At 56.6% G+C, this 17,432-nt stretch overlaps 1 protein-coding gene across 1 annotated transcript in view; it reads left to right on the forward strand.

Annotated features, from left to right (window-relative positions):
* ADCY10 (adenylate cyclase 10) overlaps window positions 1-16,081 on the forward strand; it is a 40,437-nt gene extending 24,356 nt beyond the window's left edge. The window contains exons 16-28 of the mRNA XM_015586183.2: window positions 74-364; window positions 3,483-3,552; window positions 3,801-4,032; window positions 5,819-5,926; window positions 6,393-6,568; window positions 7,377-7,533; window positions 9,214-9,418; window positions 9,496-9,599; window positions 10,112-10,220; window positions 11,039-11,156; window positions 12,595-12,790; window positions 13,815-14,003; window positions 14,503-16,081. Of these exons, the coding sequence (XP_015441669.1) occupies window positions 74-364; window positions 3,483-3,552; window positions 3,801-4,032; window positions 5,819-5,926; window positions 6,393-6,568; window positions 7,377-7,533; window positions 9,214-9,418; window positions 9,496-9,599; window positions 10,112-10,220; window positions 11,039-11,156; window positions 12,595-12,790; window positions 13,815-14,003; window positions 14,503-14,664 (2,117 nt within the window). The 3' untranslated portion in view covers window positions 14,665-16,081. The remainder of the gene's footprint in view (window positions 1-73; window positions 365-3,482; window positions 3,553-3,800; window positions 4,033-5,818; window positions 5,927-6,392; window positions 6,569-7,376; window positions 7,534-9,213; window positions 9,419-9,495; window positions 9,600-10,111; window positions 10,221-11,038; window positions 11,157-12,594; window positions 12,791-13,814; window positions 14,004-14,502) is intronic.
* Window positions 16,082-17,432: the final 1,351 nt, after the last annotated feature.

A 17,432-nucleotide genomic window follows, 5' to 3' on the forward strand; every position in this document is an offset into this window, starting at 1 on the left:
AAGCACTGACCCGCGTGTGGTGGCGAGAGCGGCGTGCCGCCCTCCCCCTGGCCGAACCCTCTGTCCCCTCTAGCTCACGAGGAGGAGGAGGAGCTGCACGATCTGGAGAGCGAGGTCATCGAGTGCCACATCATCCGGTTCTGCAAGCCGATGATGCAGAAGACGGCCTACGAGCTGTGGCTGAAGGACCAGAAGAAGGCCATGCACCTGAAGTGCGCCCGCTTCCTGGAAGAGAATGCCCACAGGTGTCACCGCTGCCGCAGCGGGGACTTCATCCCCTATCACCACTTCACCGTGGACATCCGGCTCAACTCCCTGGACTTGGACACCATCCGGATGATGGCGAAGGCCCAGGGATTCAGAAGTAAACCTCCTTCATCGCCAAACGGGCCTACCCCCACCCCCACCCCAGGGAAGGTGGCGGCTCAGGCCCGGCAGGCCAGGGTCCGGACCTGGAGCATTTTGAGTCCCGGGGCGCAGTGAGCGAGGAGACTTCAGCAGCAGGGGCCTGGGGGAGGGGTGGAGCTGGGGGGTGTGTGCAGAACCAGTCTCACTGGGAGACACTGAGGCAGGATTAGGGAGCAAGGACTCTGGCGAAATGGGGGTGTGACCAGAGCTCGAATTAAAGTGTCCAGATTCACAGCAAGGGATGGAATTCTAGGGGGTGGGGGTGCGGGTGGGGGTGGGGTCCGACACGGTAAAGCCGGAGCGAGGGAGGCCCGCGAGGGAGAGGTGTTTCTTGGCAGATAAGAATGTTGTTGCTTTCTTAGTCTAGTTTGAAATGACGTTGCAGAGAAGAAGAGCGAGTGGAGGGAATTGTAAAGGGCCGAGCGGGTCAGGGCTCCAGAGAAGCGGCCTTGGGCTTCAGGGCAGGGACTCGAGACCACCTGTGAAGCAGGAGTGAAAAAGTCCCAAACCGATGACACGAGCCAGCTGTGAGGCCTGGGAAGGCACAGTGCCAGTGCCAGCTGCGGGACCTGGGAAGGCACAGTGCCAGCCGCGGGACCTGGGAAGGCACAGAGCCAGCCACGGGGCCTGGGAAGGCACAGTGGAGGATTCAGGGCCCAGGCCCTGTGGGCGTGATGGGTGTCAGACACAGGGCAGCAACGCCCACTCATTCCGGCCCTCACTCGTGGGCGGCCGGGACCACCGACGTCCGCCTGCCTGCTCCAGCCAATGGCCATGGTGACGATGCCTAAATCAGGTTGGAAACGCAGAGCCTAGCAGTAGAGGATCCCTATGTTATAAGGGTATTAAACACTGGGAAGAAATTTATGTAAAACGCCTAGCACATAGTAGGTGCGAATTATTTCTGATCATTCGCTCTCTATTTTGCGCGCATTCTCACCTGATCCTCATAGTACCGACCATTCAAGGTGGAGGGTTATTTTCATTTTATACGTGAGAAAATTGAGATCCTGGAAGATTAAAAAACTTGTGCAATTGCCACAGAGCCAGCGACAGATTTTATTCAGTGCCAGGCCGGTGTCGTCCCCATGCTCGCACCCGGGCTCGGGCTTCTGGGCCGTCATGGCCACGGAGATGGGGAAGTGCTTCCCGGATGCAGCATCGGGTGTGACTCGGAGAGTGAGGTGGCAGATCGATTCCCTTTCTGTTCCCTTTGCACACTGGATCAGGGAGAAAGCGGCTTTGCACGGTGGTTCGAGCTTGCTGTTGCCACTGCACAAATGCCAGCCGATCTCCCTTTCTAAAATCGAGGAGCCGGCTGTCGTTCGAGAGCCTTCGAGTCCGTGGAGACAGACAGTCTGTGCGTGTGGGTTCCGAGTCCCCTGAGGCCTCGGGCGCTCAGCCGGTGAGACTGCAGGAGTCGCGCCCGTCGGGGCAGGAAGGGCGTCGAGGGGACACGCACGCAGCATGAGCATTTATTACCTTTCCCCGCGTGCGCTGTATTTTCCCCGAATTGGAAATGTTTTCTATTCTTCTGAAAGTATATGTGTAACACGATGTTGGAATTGAAGTTTGTACCGAGCACTAAAATACCATGGGTGCTGCAAACCAAAGTGAGGTAAATAGATGGAGAAACAGGATTTGCAAAGGAAATGGCTGAGCATCCGCTATGGTCTCGGATCCTCATCCAGACTCACACACATGAGGAAGAGTGTGGAGAGGACCGGGAGTTCTGAAGACATTACTGGTGAGAAGCCGCGAGGTCCCATGTGGCCTCACGTTGGTCGCTTCCTTCGTCACCCCAACCCTAATTAGGTGTCTTCCTCGGAATGAACTAGAGGACACGGAGGACAGGGCCCGCCCCCTTCACCCCTAAGAAGGTGGGAGCGGCCTGTGGCTGCACTGGGATGGACCCCCCTCCAGAGTCTGGGGCAGGAAGCGTGAGCGCTTTTCACGGATCTGTAGTCGAGAGCAGATGTCAGCCTTGGAGATCTAACATTGAAAGCCATGGTGTATGGATGGGATTTAAAGTCAAGGGCAGATGATGTTACCGAGAAGGGAATTTGGCTGCAGAAGGGGGCCCAGAACCAAACTGAGGCTCACCGACGTTTGGCAGGCTGGCAGTGGGGTGGGGGCCGGCGGGGGAGAGAGCCGAGGGAGTGCTCGACTGCATTAAATAGGCTCAGAAGATGTGACCTTTGGCTTTAGCAGCCTTGGTGCCAGGGGTCACGGTGATGAGCAGTTTTAGAGGGGGAGGAGAATCGAGGCACCATCCAGCTCAGTCGAGAGACGCTAGACGGCAGCTCAGAGAGGTGGGCAGATGGGTCCTCGTACAGAGCGGTGGGGGCCAGGGGACAGGTCTGCGTGGAGGTGGACCGCACCCACGGCGTGGGCGCTCACCGTGGGAGCGAGGGCGCCAAGGGCTTTCAGAGGTGATGACCGCTGATTAAGTTGTGTTCTTAAAAATTAAAAGGTCTGTGGAGTGGTGCATTCGCCTCAAAGCCAGGAGGCCTGGGTTCGGGCCTGTCTCCAGCACTAACAGATGTACGACTGGAGACAGGTCCCCTCCCCTCTCCGGCGATCTTCCTTCTCTCGGCAGAGAAGTGGCTAAATGTGACCATCCTCCTCTGCTTTCTGTTTTAAGATCATTATGAAAGTTTCTAAATTATTGAAGTTAGTGTCGACTGAAGGTTTTAAATTCAAGGTTCTCTGCCCTTGAGTTAGCCTTTGGGTTATTACATTTAAATGTCTCTATTTCTCCGCTTAAAACTGATGCCACGTTCTTCTAGATCGTTAATTCGTAGTTGTGGTAACTGCTAAGTTTATGTTGTCATCTATAACAAACCTCAGCATTTCAGTGGCTTCACTCAACAGAATGAGAGTCGTTGTTGTTTCTCCTTTTTTTCCCGCACATGTAATCGCGGGGCTTCAGTTAAGATGCAGTGGGGACTGGGAAATGTAGTTCCTGGCTGGGCAGCAACAACGATATTTCGAAAGGGGTCTTTGGTGGGCACCAGATGTTTCTGCCACCTGGAGTATTTCAATGAACCATATGATTTTTATTTATTTTCTAGCTAAAGAAGAGACCACCCTTTCCAAGACAGGGATTGTTAAGAAGTGTGATATATTTTCTGAAAATCTCAGGTACTGGCACATATAATATTTTAGGAGGCAGAGCACAAACAGTTGTCATGAGATCATTTGTCTGGCCAGTACTTCCGGCCTTTTAGGTACAAGTGGAGAAATGTTGGGGGCGGGGGATGCGTTCGGTCAGCGGTACCCACACTGGGTTTTCTTTTCTTGCCCTTTTCTTAGTTTTTAAAGATATTTTCGTGTCGAAAGATATCCCATATTACAAGTTATTACTCCTATTTGTTTCTGCGTTTGGACAGTTCCGATGAAATGAGCGAGAGGATCTTGAATTTCTTTGACTCCGTTATAATCAAGATGAGGACATTTGAGGAAGACATCATTCCTTTGGAATCTTGCCAGTGCGAGGAGATCCTAGAGGTGGTCCTCATGCCTCTGGCTCACCATTTTCTGGCTTTGGGAGAAAACAAGAAAGCCTTGTATTACTTCCTAGAAATTGCATCTGCTTATCTCATCTTGGACGATAACTACATGGTAAGCCGTTTCTGCCCAGCCGTCCTCCACCCTTGAGACCTTGTAGAGACGGGAGACAGAGGGCAGCGCTCGTGTGCTTTTTGTGACTTCCTGTTCCTGTTCCTGTTCCTGCCAGCACCCCTTTCTTTTGCAAATCCAGTTGCTCAGAAGGGAAATGACCTGAGATTAAGAAAAGCGAGTTAGAACAAATCACAGCCGGCATTACACATCATTTAAAACACTGCCACCTTTAGACACCTGGGGTGACTTGTCTACCATATTTAAGGGCGGGGCCCCTATCTGGTTCCCAAGGTGATGCCCGGGGGCTCACGGAAGCGATGCTTCGGCCTTGGCGGTCTTCCTCGGGGATGCTGCAGCGAGCGGCACTTGCCCCGTCTCCCCAGACGCCTGCAGGTCTTTGGATACGTACGAATCTGGTTTGAATCTTATAATTCGTGCGAAATTCTCACACGTCCCTTTAGACGGCCAAAGCCCTGGTGAATGTTTCTCCAGGGCAACTGTAAATAAGGATCCAGGACAATATGCCCTTAGAAAAGTGGGGATGTGAGACATAGAATCGCATAGGAAGAACTCACTGTGAAGCAAGGCCGGGAGCCCCGCGCTGGCTCAAGCTGAGCAGGTTTCCTCACAGGGGCGTTTCAGAGGTGAAGAAACGCTAAGCCAACCAGCGGGTTTGGAAACCACTGTGTTTCCACATCTGTCTGACCTCAGGTCGCTGTCCCTGGAGCAGCCGGCCGGACTAAGCTTTCGCGACCTCCCCTGAGGAAAATCCCCTCTGGGCCTGACCCCGGCCGCTTCAGGGGGAGCCTCACAGCCGAGCAGCATGGCGCAGCCCCTCCGTGCCCTCCCTGGTGGCCTGCTCCACATTTTACAGTCGCCGTTGGTCGCAGTAGCCTGACCGACCTTCACACCTTAGATTTACATAAAATTTGAAAATTAAAAGCCCCAGTTCATTCAGTTATCCCCGTTAAGAATGACTGTCTCCTAGGCAAATTTCATACCCGCATGTGGGGACGAGGAGCGATGGCCGGTGAGCCCCGGGGAGAGAAGGGTTAGGGACCCCTGGAGCCAACTCGCTAATAAACCTGCACCCGTTGCCCATTTCGCTCTGTAGGAGTGAGATCCCCCGGGAACGGGAAGCCGAGCCCCAGAGCAAGGTCCCGGCGGGTGCCATGAGCACCCTCCCTCCCATCAGACAAAATCTGCAGGACCGGGGCTGGCGGCCAGCTCCTGTCTCCCCCTCCTCCTGCCTCCCACTCATGCCCCTCGGGCTGCGTGAGATTCGGGGTGTTGCTTCATCTTCAAGTCTGACCTCGCCCAGCTGTTCCGTGTGCCAGGACCCTCCTGCCCAGCAAAGTCACAAGACAAAGCGAGGAGAGGCGCCCGGGGCCAAGGAAGCGGGCGTGGCTGGCCACTCCCTCCAGCACGGGACCGGCTCCTCCTAGCCGTGGGCACCTATGGGTGGAAATAGGGGGGTTGAGGATGGAATTACTCAAAGGAGGAACTAGCCTTGGGGACATTTCAGTAAGCTGACAGCAGGAGAGGCAGGGAGATTGCTAGACTTACCCTCTAGAGTGAGCGATTCGGGGACAAAGATAGTTGTGAGGCGACCTGCATCTTAAGTGGGGGCCGGACGCACCCCGGTCCTATCCGGTGTGAGGGGCTGACCAGGTGCTGCGGGGGAAGGTGGCGGTGGCTCCCGGGCCTCGTCCTTCGGAGGCGTCTGGGGCGATGGCCGCGCCGTGGTCTGGATCCCCGCCGACTCCCCACTTGCAACTCTTTGCAGGCGTACACGTATTTGAACGAGGGGGAGAGGTTGCTGAAAACTCTCAAGAAGAAAAAATCCTGGAGTCAGACTTTCGAGTCGGCCACCTTCTATTGCCTCAAAGGTCAGGTAAGACAGCATTTAATTGATCAGTCACCACTGATCCGTGACTTGCCGTTGGGACTTTGCGTAGAGGAGGTAACTGTCATCCCTGTACCTTTCACACCCTCCTCCCAATCCCCGCCCCAGACACTTCCCCAGGCTCCGGAACCCCAGCGCTGAGACCCAAACTCCCCACCGTCACTCGCCAGCAGCAAGGTCTTCCTTGTCGTGACATCATCATGAAATATTTTTCTAATCACCTCACAAAGTAGACATGAACGGGCGAACACTTCCCCGGCGGCAGATGCCAGATCCTGGTCACTCAACCGTCCTTACCCGAGCATCCGGGAGACCTTTCCTGTCATGCCAGGCGCAGGGGCGGTTTTGTCCCTGGGCCACAAATTACCTTTTTCGGATAAGAATCTGAAGAATATGGATCGCTGGAGCATACCGACGAAGCCCGGAATCGCTGCTTTTCCTCCCGTCCCCACAGGTCTGTTTCAACATGGGCCAGATGGTGCTCGCCAAGAAGACCCTGAGGAAGGCTCTGAAACTCCTCAACCGAGATTTTCCGTGCAACTTAATCTCCCTGTTCCTCCAGACCCATGTTGAGAAAAAAAGACACTTTCATTACATGAATCAGCAGGCCCAAGAGAGCTCATCTCCAGAGTAAGAGGAGCAGCCGGGGAGAGCTGGGGGCCCCCCTCACTCCCCAGAGACGGGGCCGCTACGCACATGGCACCACCCAGCCCCCCGAGCGGTTCTGGCGGCTGGAGCTCTGAGGTCACAGAGCCAGCACGCCCTGGCCAGGGCCCCTAGGGTTTCGCAGACTTCTCGTTGTGTCCTCACGTGGAGCACTTGGGGGACCCCTTCTGTGACGGGGGTCCACCCTCAGGACTTGATAGGAGTCAACATACGAATTTTAGGGGGAAGCATACAGAACACAGCGGAATGTAATTGTTAAAAACGTTCCGTTCCCTCACTGAGCTGAGAGCTGGCTCTTGACAAGCACATGCGATGGAGCAAATGACACGGGACAGGCCAGGCTGGAGGCGGACGGGGTGCGAGTCCCGGAGCCCCCACATCCTGACCGTGCGGCTTTGAGTTACTTAAGCTGAGTCTCACCTTCTGCTTGCCTATAATGGGGTTCCTTATTCCTTTCTTTCTTACAGGATTGTCACCAGAATCAAATGTGACTAAATTAAATAATAGAAATGGGCTTTTTAAGTAGCTTCATTTAAATAACAATGACCCGACAGTTGATTTACATAAATTATCTTGATGAATCCTCACAAAGTAGATGGCGTAGTCCCCATTTTGCAGTGGAGAAAATGTGTTTGATGAAAATCGGTGTATGCTGGTGACGGAGGGTGGGCTCGAGCCCAAGGCCGTCCAGACCCCACCCGAAGCCTGCGGTGGGGACTGTGCGCTGACGCCTGACTTCCGTGCCCCGCGTGTGTGCTCTGCCTTGTCACAGGAAGAATAGGCTGGCACAGCTGTACCAGCAGACGGCCTGCTTCTCCCTGCTCTGGAAGATCTACAGCTTGAACTACTTCGTCCACTACAAGTACTACGCCCAGCTGGCAGCCATAATGCAGGTGAACACGGCCCTGGAGACGCAGGACGCTTTCGAGGTACGGTGTTCTCGGGGCAGCTTTTGAGCTTCCTGCAGCTCATCTGGGGAGAGAAGCCCGGGGAAGCGAATCAGGACTCCAGACCGCGAGGCCCTAACGCGAGCCGCAGCGGACCGCCACTCGGGCAGACGAGACCGAGAAGCTGTTCGGGGACATCCAGCCCGTCTACTCAGAGGGACCTGGTTCTTCATAGAAATACGTCACCTGTGGGTTTCTCCTGTGCGATCAGTTCCTCTTGGGATCATTAGTTATCGAGGGTGAAGGGACGCGGTGCTGGCGGAGCGGGAGCTCCCGGCCGGGGTCTGTCCCCACCGCGAGCTCCTCCCGGCGAGCCGCGGTCCCTAAGGATGCAGAAGGCCCGCTTTGAGGCCTGGAGGCCTGGAGGCCTGGAGGCCCGGAGGCCGTCCTCCTCCTCCTTCCGGTCCCTTAAATATCTAAGTTCAGTCCCATCTTAGGGTCTTTGCACTAGACGATTCCTCTGCCCGGAAGGCTCATCTCTTGACCTTGACAGTGCTCTCTGCTTATCAGCCGAAGGTCACCTCCTCAGTGACGCCTTTTTCTTGACCGACTAACCCGGTCCCTCCCTAGCCTGTCATCGTGTTTCAGTAGCTCTTGTTACCATCTGATTTTTTGTTCTCTGTTGTGAGCTTGTGGCCTGTGTCCCCTGCCAGGTCCCTGAAAAGCCTGTGAGAGCAGGGACCTTGTCTGTTACCTTGTTCATACCCTGAGCTCCTGGAAAAGTGTCTGTCCCTAGTAGGTGCAGATCAAGTATTTATGGGACGAAATGCTTTACTCTTCCATACTTGGGGCTATGTCCTAACAACGTGGTAGAGTTGGGGGGCAGGGGAAGATGAGACGGAACAGTCAAAACCGGAAAGCGAATCAAAAGACACTTGTTTACGAGACGGCGGGGTAGGTCCGGAACAGCATGGGCGTTCAACCGACGCAGACGAGGTCCTCAGAGCGGGAGCACAGACGGACCCCGAAAGAACTGAGACTGGAGCCTCCAGGCCCACGTCTGTCCGCACTGTGACCTCGGGCACAGCCTCTGAGCTTCCCATCCCGGGACGCGCAGCAGCCGGCCCAGCCCCCTGGTGGAGCCGGGCGGTCCTGGGCTTCCTTGCGGCTTTGGGTTCGCCCGCCGTCCTCTCTCGTCCAGCGCCGTTTCTGGCAGCCTTTCCCTGCTGGTAGCGTTATCTGCTCTGAAAAAACGAAGCAACCTTCCTTTCCTGTTAAATTTTTAAACATTACTACGCGTCTGTTATAACAAATTAGACATCACAGAAATGCATAAAATAAAAAATGCGGTTCCTCTCCTCCCTCCACCTCTTGTCCAGCCCCAGCAGGCAGGTAAGTACTGGTGACCTTGGCTTCCCGGCTTCCTGCTGTGCAGACGGATATCCGCATTTATCAGCTATCGCTTTTATTTTTCATAAAAATTAAAATTCCCATATTTTGTTTAAGGACTCTGTGGGCAAGAGGGGCCATCGAGCTTGTCCTGGACGACCTGATAAATAAGCGGCAGAAACTCAGCTTAATTTCTGCCCCGAAGCCAGCTCCATTCCCGAGCTGAATGGACATGTGGGCCCCGCAGACCCCGGGCGGGCGCCGGGCGCCGGGCTCTCTGCTTGGGCTTCCAGCTCCATCTCGCCCCTCCGCTCCCCACTGCTGCCTTTCCAGATTGTCAAAGCCTACCTGGAGTTCTCACTGCACCACCAGCTGGCCGGCGACCAGGGCGTGTGGTTCAAATACGAAATCATGGCCATAGAGCACATCTTCAGCCTCCCGCTGAAGAGCGAGGGCATCGAGACCGTGGCTTACGCGGCCGCCACGCTGGGCTACACCAAGCTCACAATGGGTCACTTGGACTTGGCCATTGACTTAGGTAAGGGCAGCTTGAGCACGAGGTCACATGCAGCTACATGTGACACCCTGAAATAGACAAGAGCGTTTTCTCCTCAGGCTCACGAGCCCAGAAGATGTGGGCACTGCTCCGGAACCCCAATAAACAGTACAGAATCCTCTGCTGGCTCAGTAGATGCCTCCTCCTGAAAAACAGGTATTTGGTCTCAAAGCACTTTCCAGAACCAGGGGCAGGAAGCTGCGGAAGCTGAGTGTTCTGGGCTCCGTCGCCCTGGCCACAGGGCGCAGAAAGGAGAGAGCTTGCGGTGCGACGATGTAACTGACAGTCACCACCCTCTGGAGTCCGCCGCTGTCCACTGGGATTCCTCCACGCGCCCCCTCCATAACCTCATCACTCCAGCCAGGGACTGGCGGAGAGGCGGCCGGCCATCCCCGCCCGGGGGTCAGGCCTCCAGGGAAGGGGACATGCCTGGCAGGGGCAGCAACGCCCAGAGACGAGCAGCGCGGGGACCAGAGGCCCCAGGGCGCTGACCGCGCTCGCCCACAAAAGCCGTCTGAACAGGGAGCCCACTAGAGGGAGGTCGGGAGCGGGCCGAAGTCTGTTTAAGGGTTGGATTTGGTCGTGAATGACCGAGCAAGACTGAGACTAAACGGGAGCCAGACCTCCCCCCTCCTCCCCACCTCCCAGCGGCCCTTTCTCATCCGCAGACACAAGCATCTGATCCAGGTCCTGGGGTGGCTGTGGGACCTGTCCATGGCGGAAGGGCACATCTTCGGCAAGGCCTTCTTCTATTATGTCTGCCTGGACATCATGCTTTATTCTGGTGAGCGTGGCCGGCAGATTTTCGAGGCTGGGGCTGTGACACGCGTGCTGGTGTGGCATGGCCGCTCTCAGGGCGGGGCTTGGGGACCCCTAGACGGGGAAGCAGGGAGCCTGGTGTGTGGAGCGGAGGCTCCTCCTGGAAAGTCAAGGGTCCTGAGAGACCAGCACGGAGGAGCCTCATTCTGGAGGAGCCTGCTGGGCAGAAGCCGTCCGTGAAAGTATCAGATCAGTGTACGCACAAGGGACAGAGACGGCCAGTGCTCGCTCTGTGCCTTTCACTAGGGTATTTAAGTTTTAGCAGGATGCCCTCGGTGACATCGGGCTTTAGAATGAAGGACTGGGTTGCTAGCAGGAGAGTTCCAGGCACTGGCAGCGGCTGGCGATTTGGGAAACAAATCCTGATAACCTTCCGTTTACACCAAGCAGGCAGCGTCCATACTAAACCAGAGGGGCCAGCCTGGCGCCGTCCTCCCCACGCGGGACTTTGAAAGGGGATGCAGGTGCTGCTGGCAGGGGTGGGACAGTGGACAAGTCCCAGTGGCACTAAGGCCTCCTTGGCCGCGAGCAGGGAGGGCGGGTTGAAACCCCACTCCTGCCCGGCCGACACTAGGGAAGTCTGTGGTGTAAGCACACACGTGCACACACGCCGGGGCTCGGTGGGCACGGGCGGAGCGGTCACGTGGCCGCAGCAGTCCACGGCCCCTGGACTCAGAGCCTGCGGGCTGAGGCCTCGCCCTCCAGTGGGAAGGTCTCCTGGGAACTACGAGGCCTGGAAAATCCCCCCTCCCCAGCAGAGCCCCCCTGTGATTTCTCGTTCAGGCTTTGTTTACAGGAAGTTTGAAGAATGTCTGGACTTCATCTGCCAGAATGAAGACAACAGAATCCTCAAGTTCCGCAGTGGACTCCTCCTGGGCCTTTTCTCGTGTGTGGCTATCTGGTAACCACGGGCTGCATGTCACTAAATCCTCAAATTTGAAAACACCGAATCCTGAAAAGACGTTCTGTGAGACTTAAAAAAAGGATAAAGAAAAGAAAGTGAAAGTATTTTATCATTTATACCTGAGATGCACTGAAGGCGCCGGGTGCCCTGACTCTGGAAGACACCCGGGGATCACTAGTGCGGGTGGGACAGGGACGCCACCTCGACCGCATCCCGTGCAGCAGGCTTCGTTCCGCCTGTGCCACGTGGCGCTGCCAGAGATGAGCAGGGAAGGGTGCCCGCTCTGAGGAGGGCCGAGGTTGCAGGGAGACTAATAAATGGCGTCACTTGCCCCAAGATCTAATCATACTGAGAAGCGCTGTCGGCAGAGCCGGTGTCGGAGACCGTGGCCGATAGCGGCTGGCCGGTGGGCGGCTTGGCAGTGAAGCCCAGGCTTAGACTGACCCACGCAGCAGCCGGCGGTTCTGGAAAGACACGTCTCCCTCATGGAGGCAGGCACTGAGCTGCACTCCTGACCTCTCCCCCAAAGTCTGCAATCGAGGCGCCCCTTTCCCCCAGAGGAGGCGGGGGGCAGGGACCGGAGCCCGAGTGTTGCCAGCCGAGAGCCTGCGCACGGAGGAGATGGCGGGCGGGAGGGAGGCGGGTGGCCCCAGAGCTGGTGAGCCGGAGGCGGTGCCTCAGCTTAGTCAGCTTTTAACTCGATAAGCCCGCGGCCATGGCCTCAGCCTCCAGTAAGGAAACCAGAAGGGCCCAGAACATTAATTAGTCCCACAGCTACCCCAACCCCGAAAGTCACTCCCCTTCTACTTCCCATCCCAAATTCTATATGCCGCCGTGTTGCCCAGAAGGGATTAAATGACACCATGCAGACGTTCCTATATAAAGTGCCACAAGCTAGAGCAGTTCTGAATTTGAATAGAGGTCTCCTGTTATTATAAAATTCCTCGGGAGAAATCGAAACCCCCAAATTAATTACCCTTGCCAGTTAAAGTCCAAAGAAACGAATGTTCGAGGTCAAATTAACTTGCCCATGTGGGTTAAAGTTTCAGGAATCTAAAGCCCACACGTCATCGTAATTTCTTCTACCCTATTTCACCTGGAGAGTTCCTCCAACGGCTGTGGCCCCGGCCAGTGCTTCTCAGAGCAGTGCCGGCCGCCGCCACCCTTCCCGGAACGAGGGCAGCTTCTCCAAGCCCTAGAATTTATAGCTCCAAGTGTCTGATCCGCTTCACTTTGTCGAGTCCCAGGAAAAAGAGTGGCTAACACGGCCCGAGTGCTCCCAAGGGCGCTCTTCCTCTCGAACCCTCAGAACACCCTTTCCTTCCCGGGCTGCACGTCTCCTCCGGGTGGGCGGGCGGCGGGCCTCCCGAGAGGTTGGCGAGGGACAGCGGCCCCTCCGAGGGCGCACTGACTCTTCCCGTTCTCCTGCGGTCAGGTATGCCAGACTCCAGGAGTGGGGCAACTTTATCACATTTTCCAGTAAGGCGAAAACTCTAGTGCTGAGACGGACGCCGACGACGCTTTACCTGCTGGGAATGTGCAGGTACCTGGAGGGGCAGGTGCTCTACCTCCAAAACCAGATCGAGGAGCTGTCGGAGAATGCGCAGGACAGCGGGGTCGAGATATTCAAGGTGAGGCCGCCGGGGGGTCTCCGTCTCCCCGTCGCCTTCCTGCCCGCAGCCCTCTCGGACACTTTCCAGAGCACGCTGGCAAGACGCATAAATGTCTTTCGGGCGGGCACGCCACCTGTCCCCGTGGTTCTCCTCCTGGGAAGTGTCCCAGGGAAGTAATCGGATGGCCAAAATGTATCTGTAAAGATGTCGATTTCAGGTTTACACTATTAAAACACGAGGAGAAAATAAAAACTATACGCCCTTCAGAAAGAAGATTGCTCAAGTCAGAAATGGTACATTGAAACACTGGGATATTTCATATAAAAAAGCTTGAATTTCTGACACTTTGAAAAACTAAAGTAGCTGACAACACGAGGCCCTCATTCCAAAGGGCAGCTTTTGGCTGGAACTGACACGGGGTGACAGCCAGAGCACGCTTTCTGCCCTGTGACGCGATCCCCATGCTTCGCAGCTACACGCAGCCTGCTTCTTCACGTTACGTGCCCGGCTCCTGCCAGCACTTAAATTTGTGAGTCTGATGTAAAGGAACCATGTCATCGAAAATGTTCAGAACCTGATGGTAAATGAGAAAAGAAATGTTAGTCTGCCGCGTGAGCACTGTGACGGCAGCTGTGGCGGGGACGAGTGAGTGTGCGTGCGTGGGCCAGAGCGGGGGTGGCGGGCAGAGAATTCGAAAAGTTAAGGAAGCACGAACTCAAATGTTAACGATATTTCTTTCCGGTGCTCGGGTTATGGGCGATTCTTAGGCTTTCGTTATTTTCATTTTTTCTCCCCTGAATTTTGAACAATGAACTTATACTGCTTTGGTAAGCAGAAGAAAATGTAATTTTTTTTTCTTTTTAAAGTGGTCTGGGTGGGCCACCTGATACTTGTCATCTTATCTCCGCTCCTTCCCATGTCTGTCCCTGGAATACACTTTTCGCTTTCTTGCTGTATCCTTGAATTGTCCCCAAATCGTCTGTGAAGGAAAAACTGCAGTCGAGGGGCCCTTTCTGACGCCGATGTGCTGTTTTCCCTCCAGAACTTGGAGAGCCTGGTGACTCAAAACACCACCGGCGTCGTGTTCTACCCGCGGCTCTACCACCTGATGGCCTACATCTGCATCCTCATGGGCGACGGGCAGAACTGCAGCCTCTTCCTGAACACCGCGCTGAGCTTCTCCGAGACGCAGGGGAACATGCTGGAGAAATGCTGGCTGAACATGAGCAAGGTCGGCACCATCGCCGGCGACCCGGGGTGGGGCGCCCGCCTTCTCAGGGAGCCCCGGTGGGTTTTCCCGGGCGCGGAAGGCCACCACGGACCGTTCTGGAATCGGACTGAGAGAAGGGACACGCCCCGAGTTCAGCTAGGGCCACCTCCCCCTCCTGCATTCTCATGGGGTCTTCCCTTCCTCCCAACCCCTTAGCAAGGTCGCTGCCCCCGTCCTGTGGCCCTTGCCACTTTACAGTTGGTGTCGCCTCCGCCCCCGGAGGCAAAAGTGCCTCCGCCCCCGGAGCACAGCGCCTTCTACTCGAGATCGGTCGAGTAAGTGGACGAATGTCCACTCCTCTGTGTTTATGTGCAAAGTCACGTGTCACCCTCGTTGGGGCAGCGAAATTCACTGTCTGTGGGTTCGCACGGTTTCCAGAGCGGCTTCCGGTGTCAGACCAATGTGGCCGGCACTGGTCAAGCAGCGCTGATGGCCCCTCGCTTCTCTCTGCCCGCCCCAGGAATGGTGGTTCTCAAACTCCAAGCTGACGGAGGACCATTGGCGTCGGACAGTCCAGAGCCTTCCATCGTGGGAGAAAATTTTAGCCAACAAGGTGAACGTGCAGGATATTCAAAAGAACAAATTCCTGATGAGAGTGAACATCCTGGACAACCCCTTCTAACCTTTCTGGAACGAGACGACGGCTTTAGCCAGACTGTCTCTCTCGCGATCACCCGCCGTTAACCTCGCCGTGGCCAGCACCGCCTGGCCCCCCGCACCGCCGCCTCCGTGAGACCCGGACCACGCGCGCTGCAGCCTTCCCTTCCCGGGGGGTCCGTACTTTCCCCCTCCCCGCTTCGCACGGGGCCTTTGTCTTTCCGCCCGTGCGAAATCGTGACACACGGGAAGACAGCAGCATCGAAATGGTCCATGTTGCGACATCCATTTCTAGTTAACCTATTAAACCGACAACGTTTGTTTTTAAAGGGCCAGTTGTTCGATCTTTTGTACGTAGCACAGGATCACCAACAGCGAAGTCTCATCATGGTGTGTGAGCGCGCGGTTTGAAAAGACACGTTTCTGCAGTGCAGCTTCAGGCATCGATTATCTGCGGAAGCGACGTTTTTAAAAGTTGAAATGTGGGTCGTTTTGATGTGGGCATCTTGTACACGCTTGGAGAGCATGTGGTTTTACATCTCAGAAAGTGACCGCGGCCACCTCCCAGGTGTGGGAGGGGCTGGCCCAGAGCCATCGGCCGCCACCGCCTCGCCCTTGGCAGAGGGAATGGTTCTCAGTGACGTTCTGTGCCTCTGCAGCCAAGGGGAATAGCGTCGACCCAGCGCGTCTCTGTGCTGCTGCGGCCGCCTCGTGGCGGGGACTCGGGTGGCCACGTCCAGCAGGCACCACGCGATTCCCGACTTCTGATGTCCAGTCCCGTTCCGACCGGAAGTGGTTCCTCTGACGGGCATCGAGGTGTCCTCGTGACCGCCCAAGGCGATGCCCAGACAGGCGTCCTTCTCATAGGCCAGTCCCTCGCTGCCCTTCTTTGAAAGGTGAAGCTGTATTTTTCCTCCTGGTGACAGCTGGGTTCCACGAAGGAGCCTGGACACGCCGTTGGTACCTCGAGGTCAGCTGACCAGAGGCCGGGGCCCCGGCGCAGTGGGCGGCCCTGCCGCGGGCTCTGCAGGGCACACACTTGATTCCTGTGGCTGGTCACCTGAGCTCCCCGCTTCAGGGCCGGCATGGCGATGAGGTCCTCCAGCGAGAAGCTCCTCCCCGGCTTCACGGACTGCCTGTGTTTTGTGGTCTTCTGACTGGGCGGGGCTGGAGGAGGCAGAGGGAGGGCGGCCGTTACCGGAAGTGCAGTGGTGACTCTCAAGGACGGATAGGAGACTGGACGGGGGAAGAGGTGGCAGCAGGCCGTCTGCAGTTCCATTTCCCTCCACGCGTCTGAATCCAGAGTGCGCATCCGGCTTCACAGGAACCTGAACTTGGGTCCTGGCCCCGACCTCGCCACAGACCAGTTATGTGGCCTCCTTGTCAGTTTTCTCCTGTCCAAACTGCACAGGTCGTGACAAGGTCCCTTCCCTCCCCGACCAGCTGCGATCGCGCCTCCCACCAGTGTGTGGCCGCGGGTATATCCTCGCTCTGGCCAGCAGGGGGCAGCGCCGGCTCTTGGCGCTGACCACCGGGTCCCGTCTGCAGACCGCAGCCTGGGCTGGGCACTTAGAGCCACACCAGCTTCCCCAGCCGCTCCCCTCATTCCTACAGGAAGCCTCCAGCAGGAGGCCCTCGGCCATCCCTGGGGAAGCAGGTCTGGCTAGAAGTCTCTTTAGGAGAAGACAATCTACCAAGGCTTGAGGAACAGGCGGGGATGGAGAGATGATCCACCCTCTGACCCTTTAACCTGAGACTTCGATCGCCCCACCCTGAGTCTGCGACCCCCTCAGGGGCAGAGGCTCTGTCCTCATGCTGCGCAGTAAGGGCTCAGAAGCGTCCGTGAATTAACGAGCACGTTAAAGAACGTCTCCATTTCATCGTCTCGAGTTAGGTGTTACAGGAACCCTGAGAGGTAGGAACATGCTTATCCAATGACGAAGCTCTGTAGGCTCTCGCGGAGACCCACGAAAACCACCGAGCACTGCTGGGGCCACCGGGCTCTGTGCCGGGGTCATGACAATGACTGAGCAGCAGCCAGCACGGTGGCCACAGGTGTGGGCCTGCGGCCTCACTGGGCTGGGCCCCCACACTGCCGGCGGCTAGGTTTGCGTCCTGGGGCAAGTTAGTCAAAGGAGAACCCGCTGATTCTGGGAAGGCACTCAGAATTCCGCTGGGGGACAAACGGGCAACTAAAATGCAGAAGCTATCAAGGGGACTGCCGGGGACCAAAGGCTAGAGGCACGCACCTCAGTGTGGCTTTGGAAGCTTCTAGAAAGCTTCCCGGAAGAGGAAATAGAACTCAGCCAGCCAGGTGACGACTTTCCAGATAGGTACCTGACATTCAGGGCTGCAGAGGTTTCGGATGCTGTGGAGAGCCTGGGTCCTCACACCTGGTCTACTGAGCGGGAGGAAGTGTGCGAATAACGACACAGGGGTGGGGGGGGCGGGTGGGGAGGGTCGCTAAGGGCCTGCGGGCAGGCGGTGCAAGCCACCCAGTGACTACTGAGGCAGCGTGTGGGCCACGTGCCTCCTTCAGAGAAACTCCGTTTGCAGAGAGTGGACCGGCAGAGGGCTGTGCCCGGTGAAGCCTGAGCCGGGACGGCCCGCAGTGGAGAGAGGGCTGGGGAGTGGACGTCAGGGCTTGGGCTGGAGAGACGTGGGGGGAGGTGGGACCCACCCAAAGCAGAGACGGGCCTCTCAAGGAGGATGCTCCAGTCACCAAGGCAGAGCGGGAGGCCCAGGAAACTAAGGCGGAGAAGGTTCCAGCACTCACGGAGCTCCTGTTGTGTT

Source organism: Pteropus alecto, unplaced genomic scaffold (assembly GCF_000325575.1).
Source record: "Pteropus alecto unplaced genomic scaffold, ASM32557v1 scaffold101, whole genome shotgun sequence".
Taxonomy (NCBI): domain Eukaryota; kingdom Metazoa; phylum Chordata; class Mammalia; order Chiroptera; family Pteropodidae; genus Pteropus; species Pteropus alecto.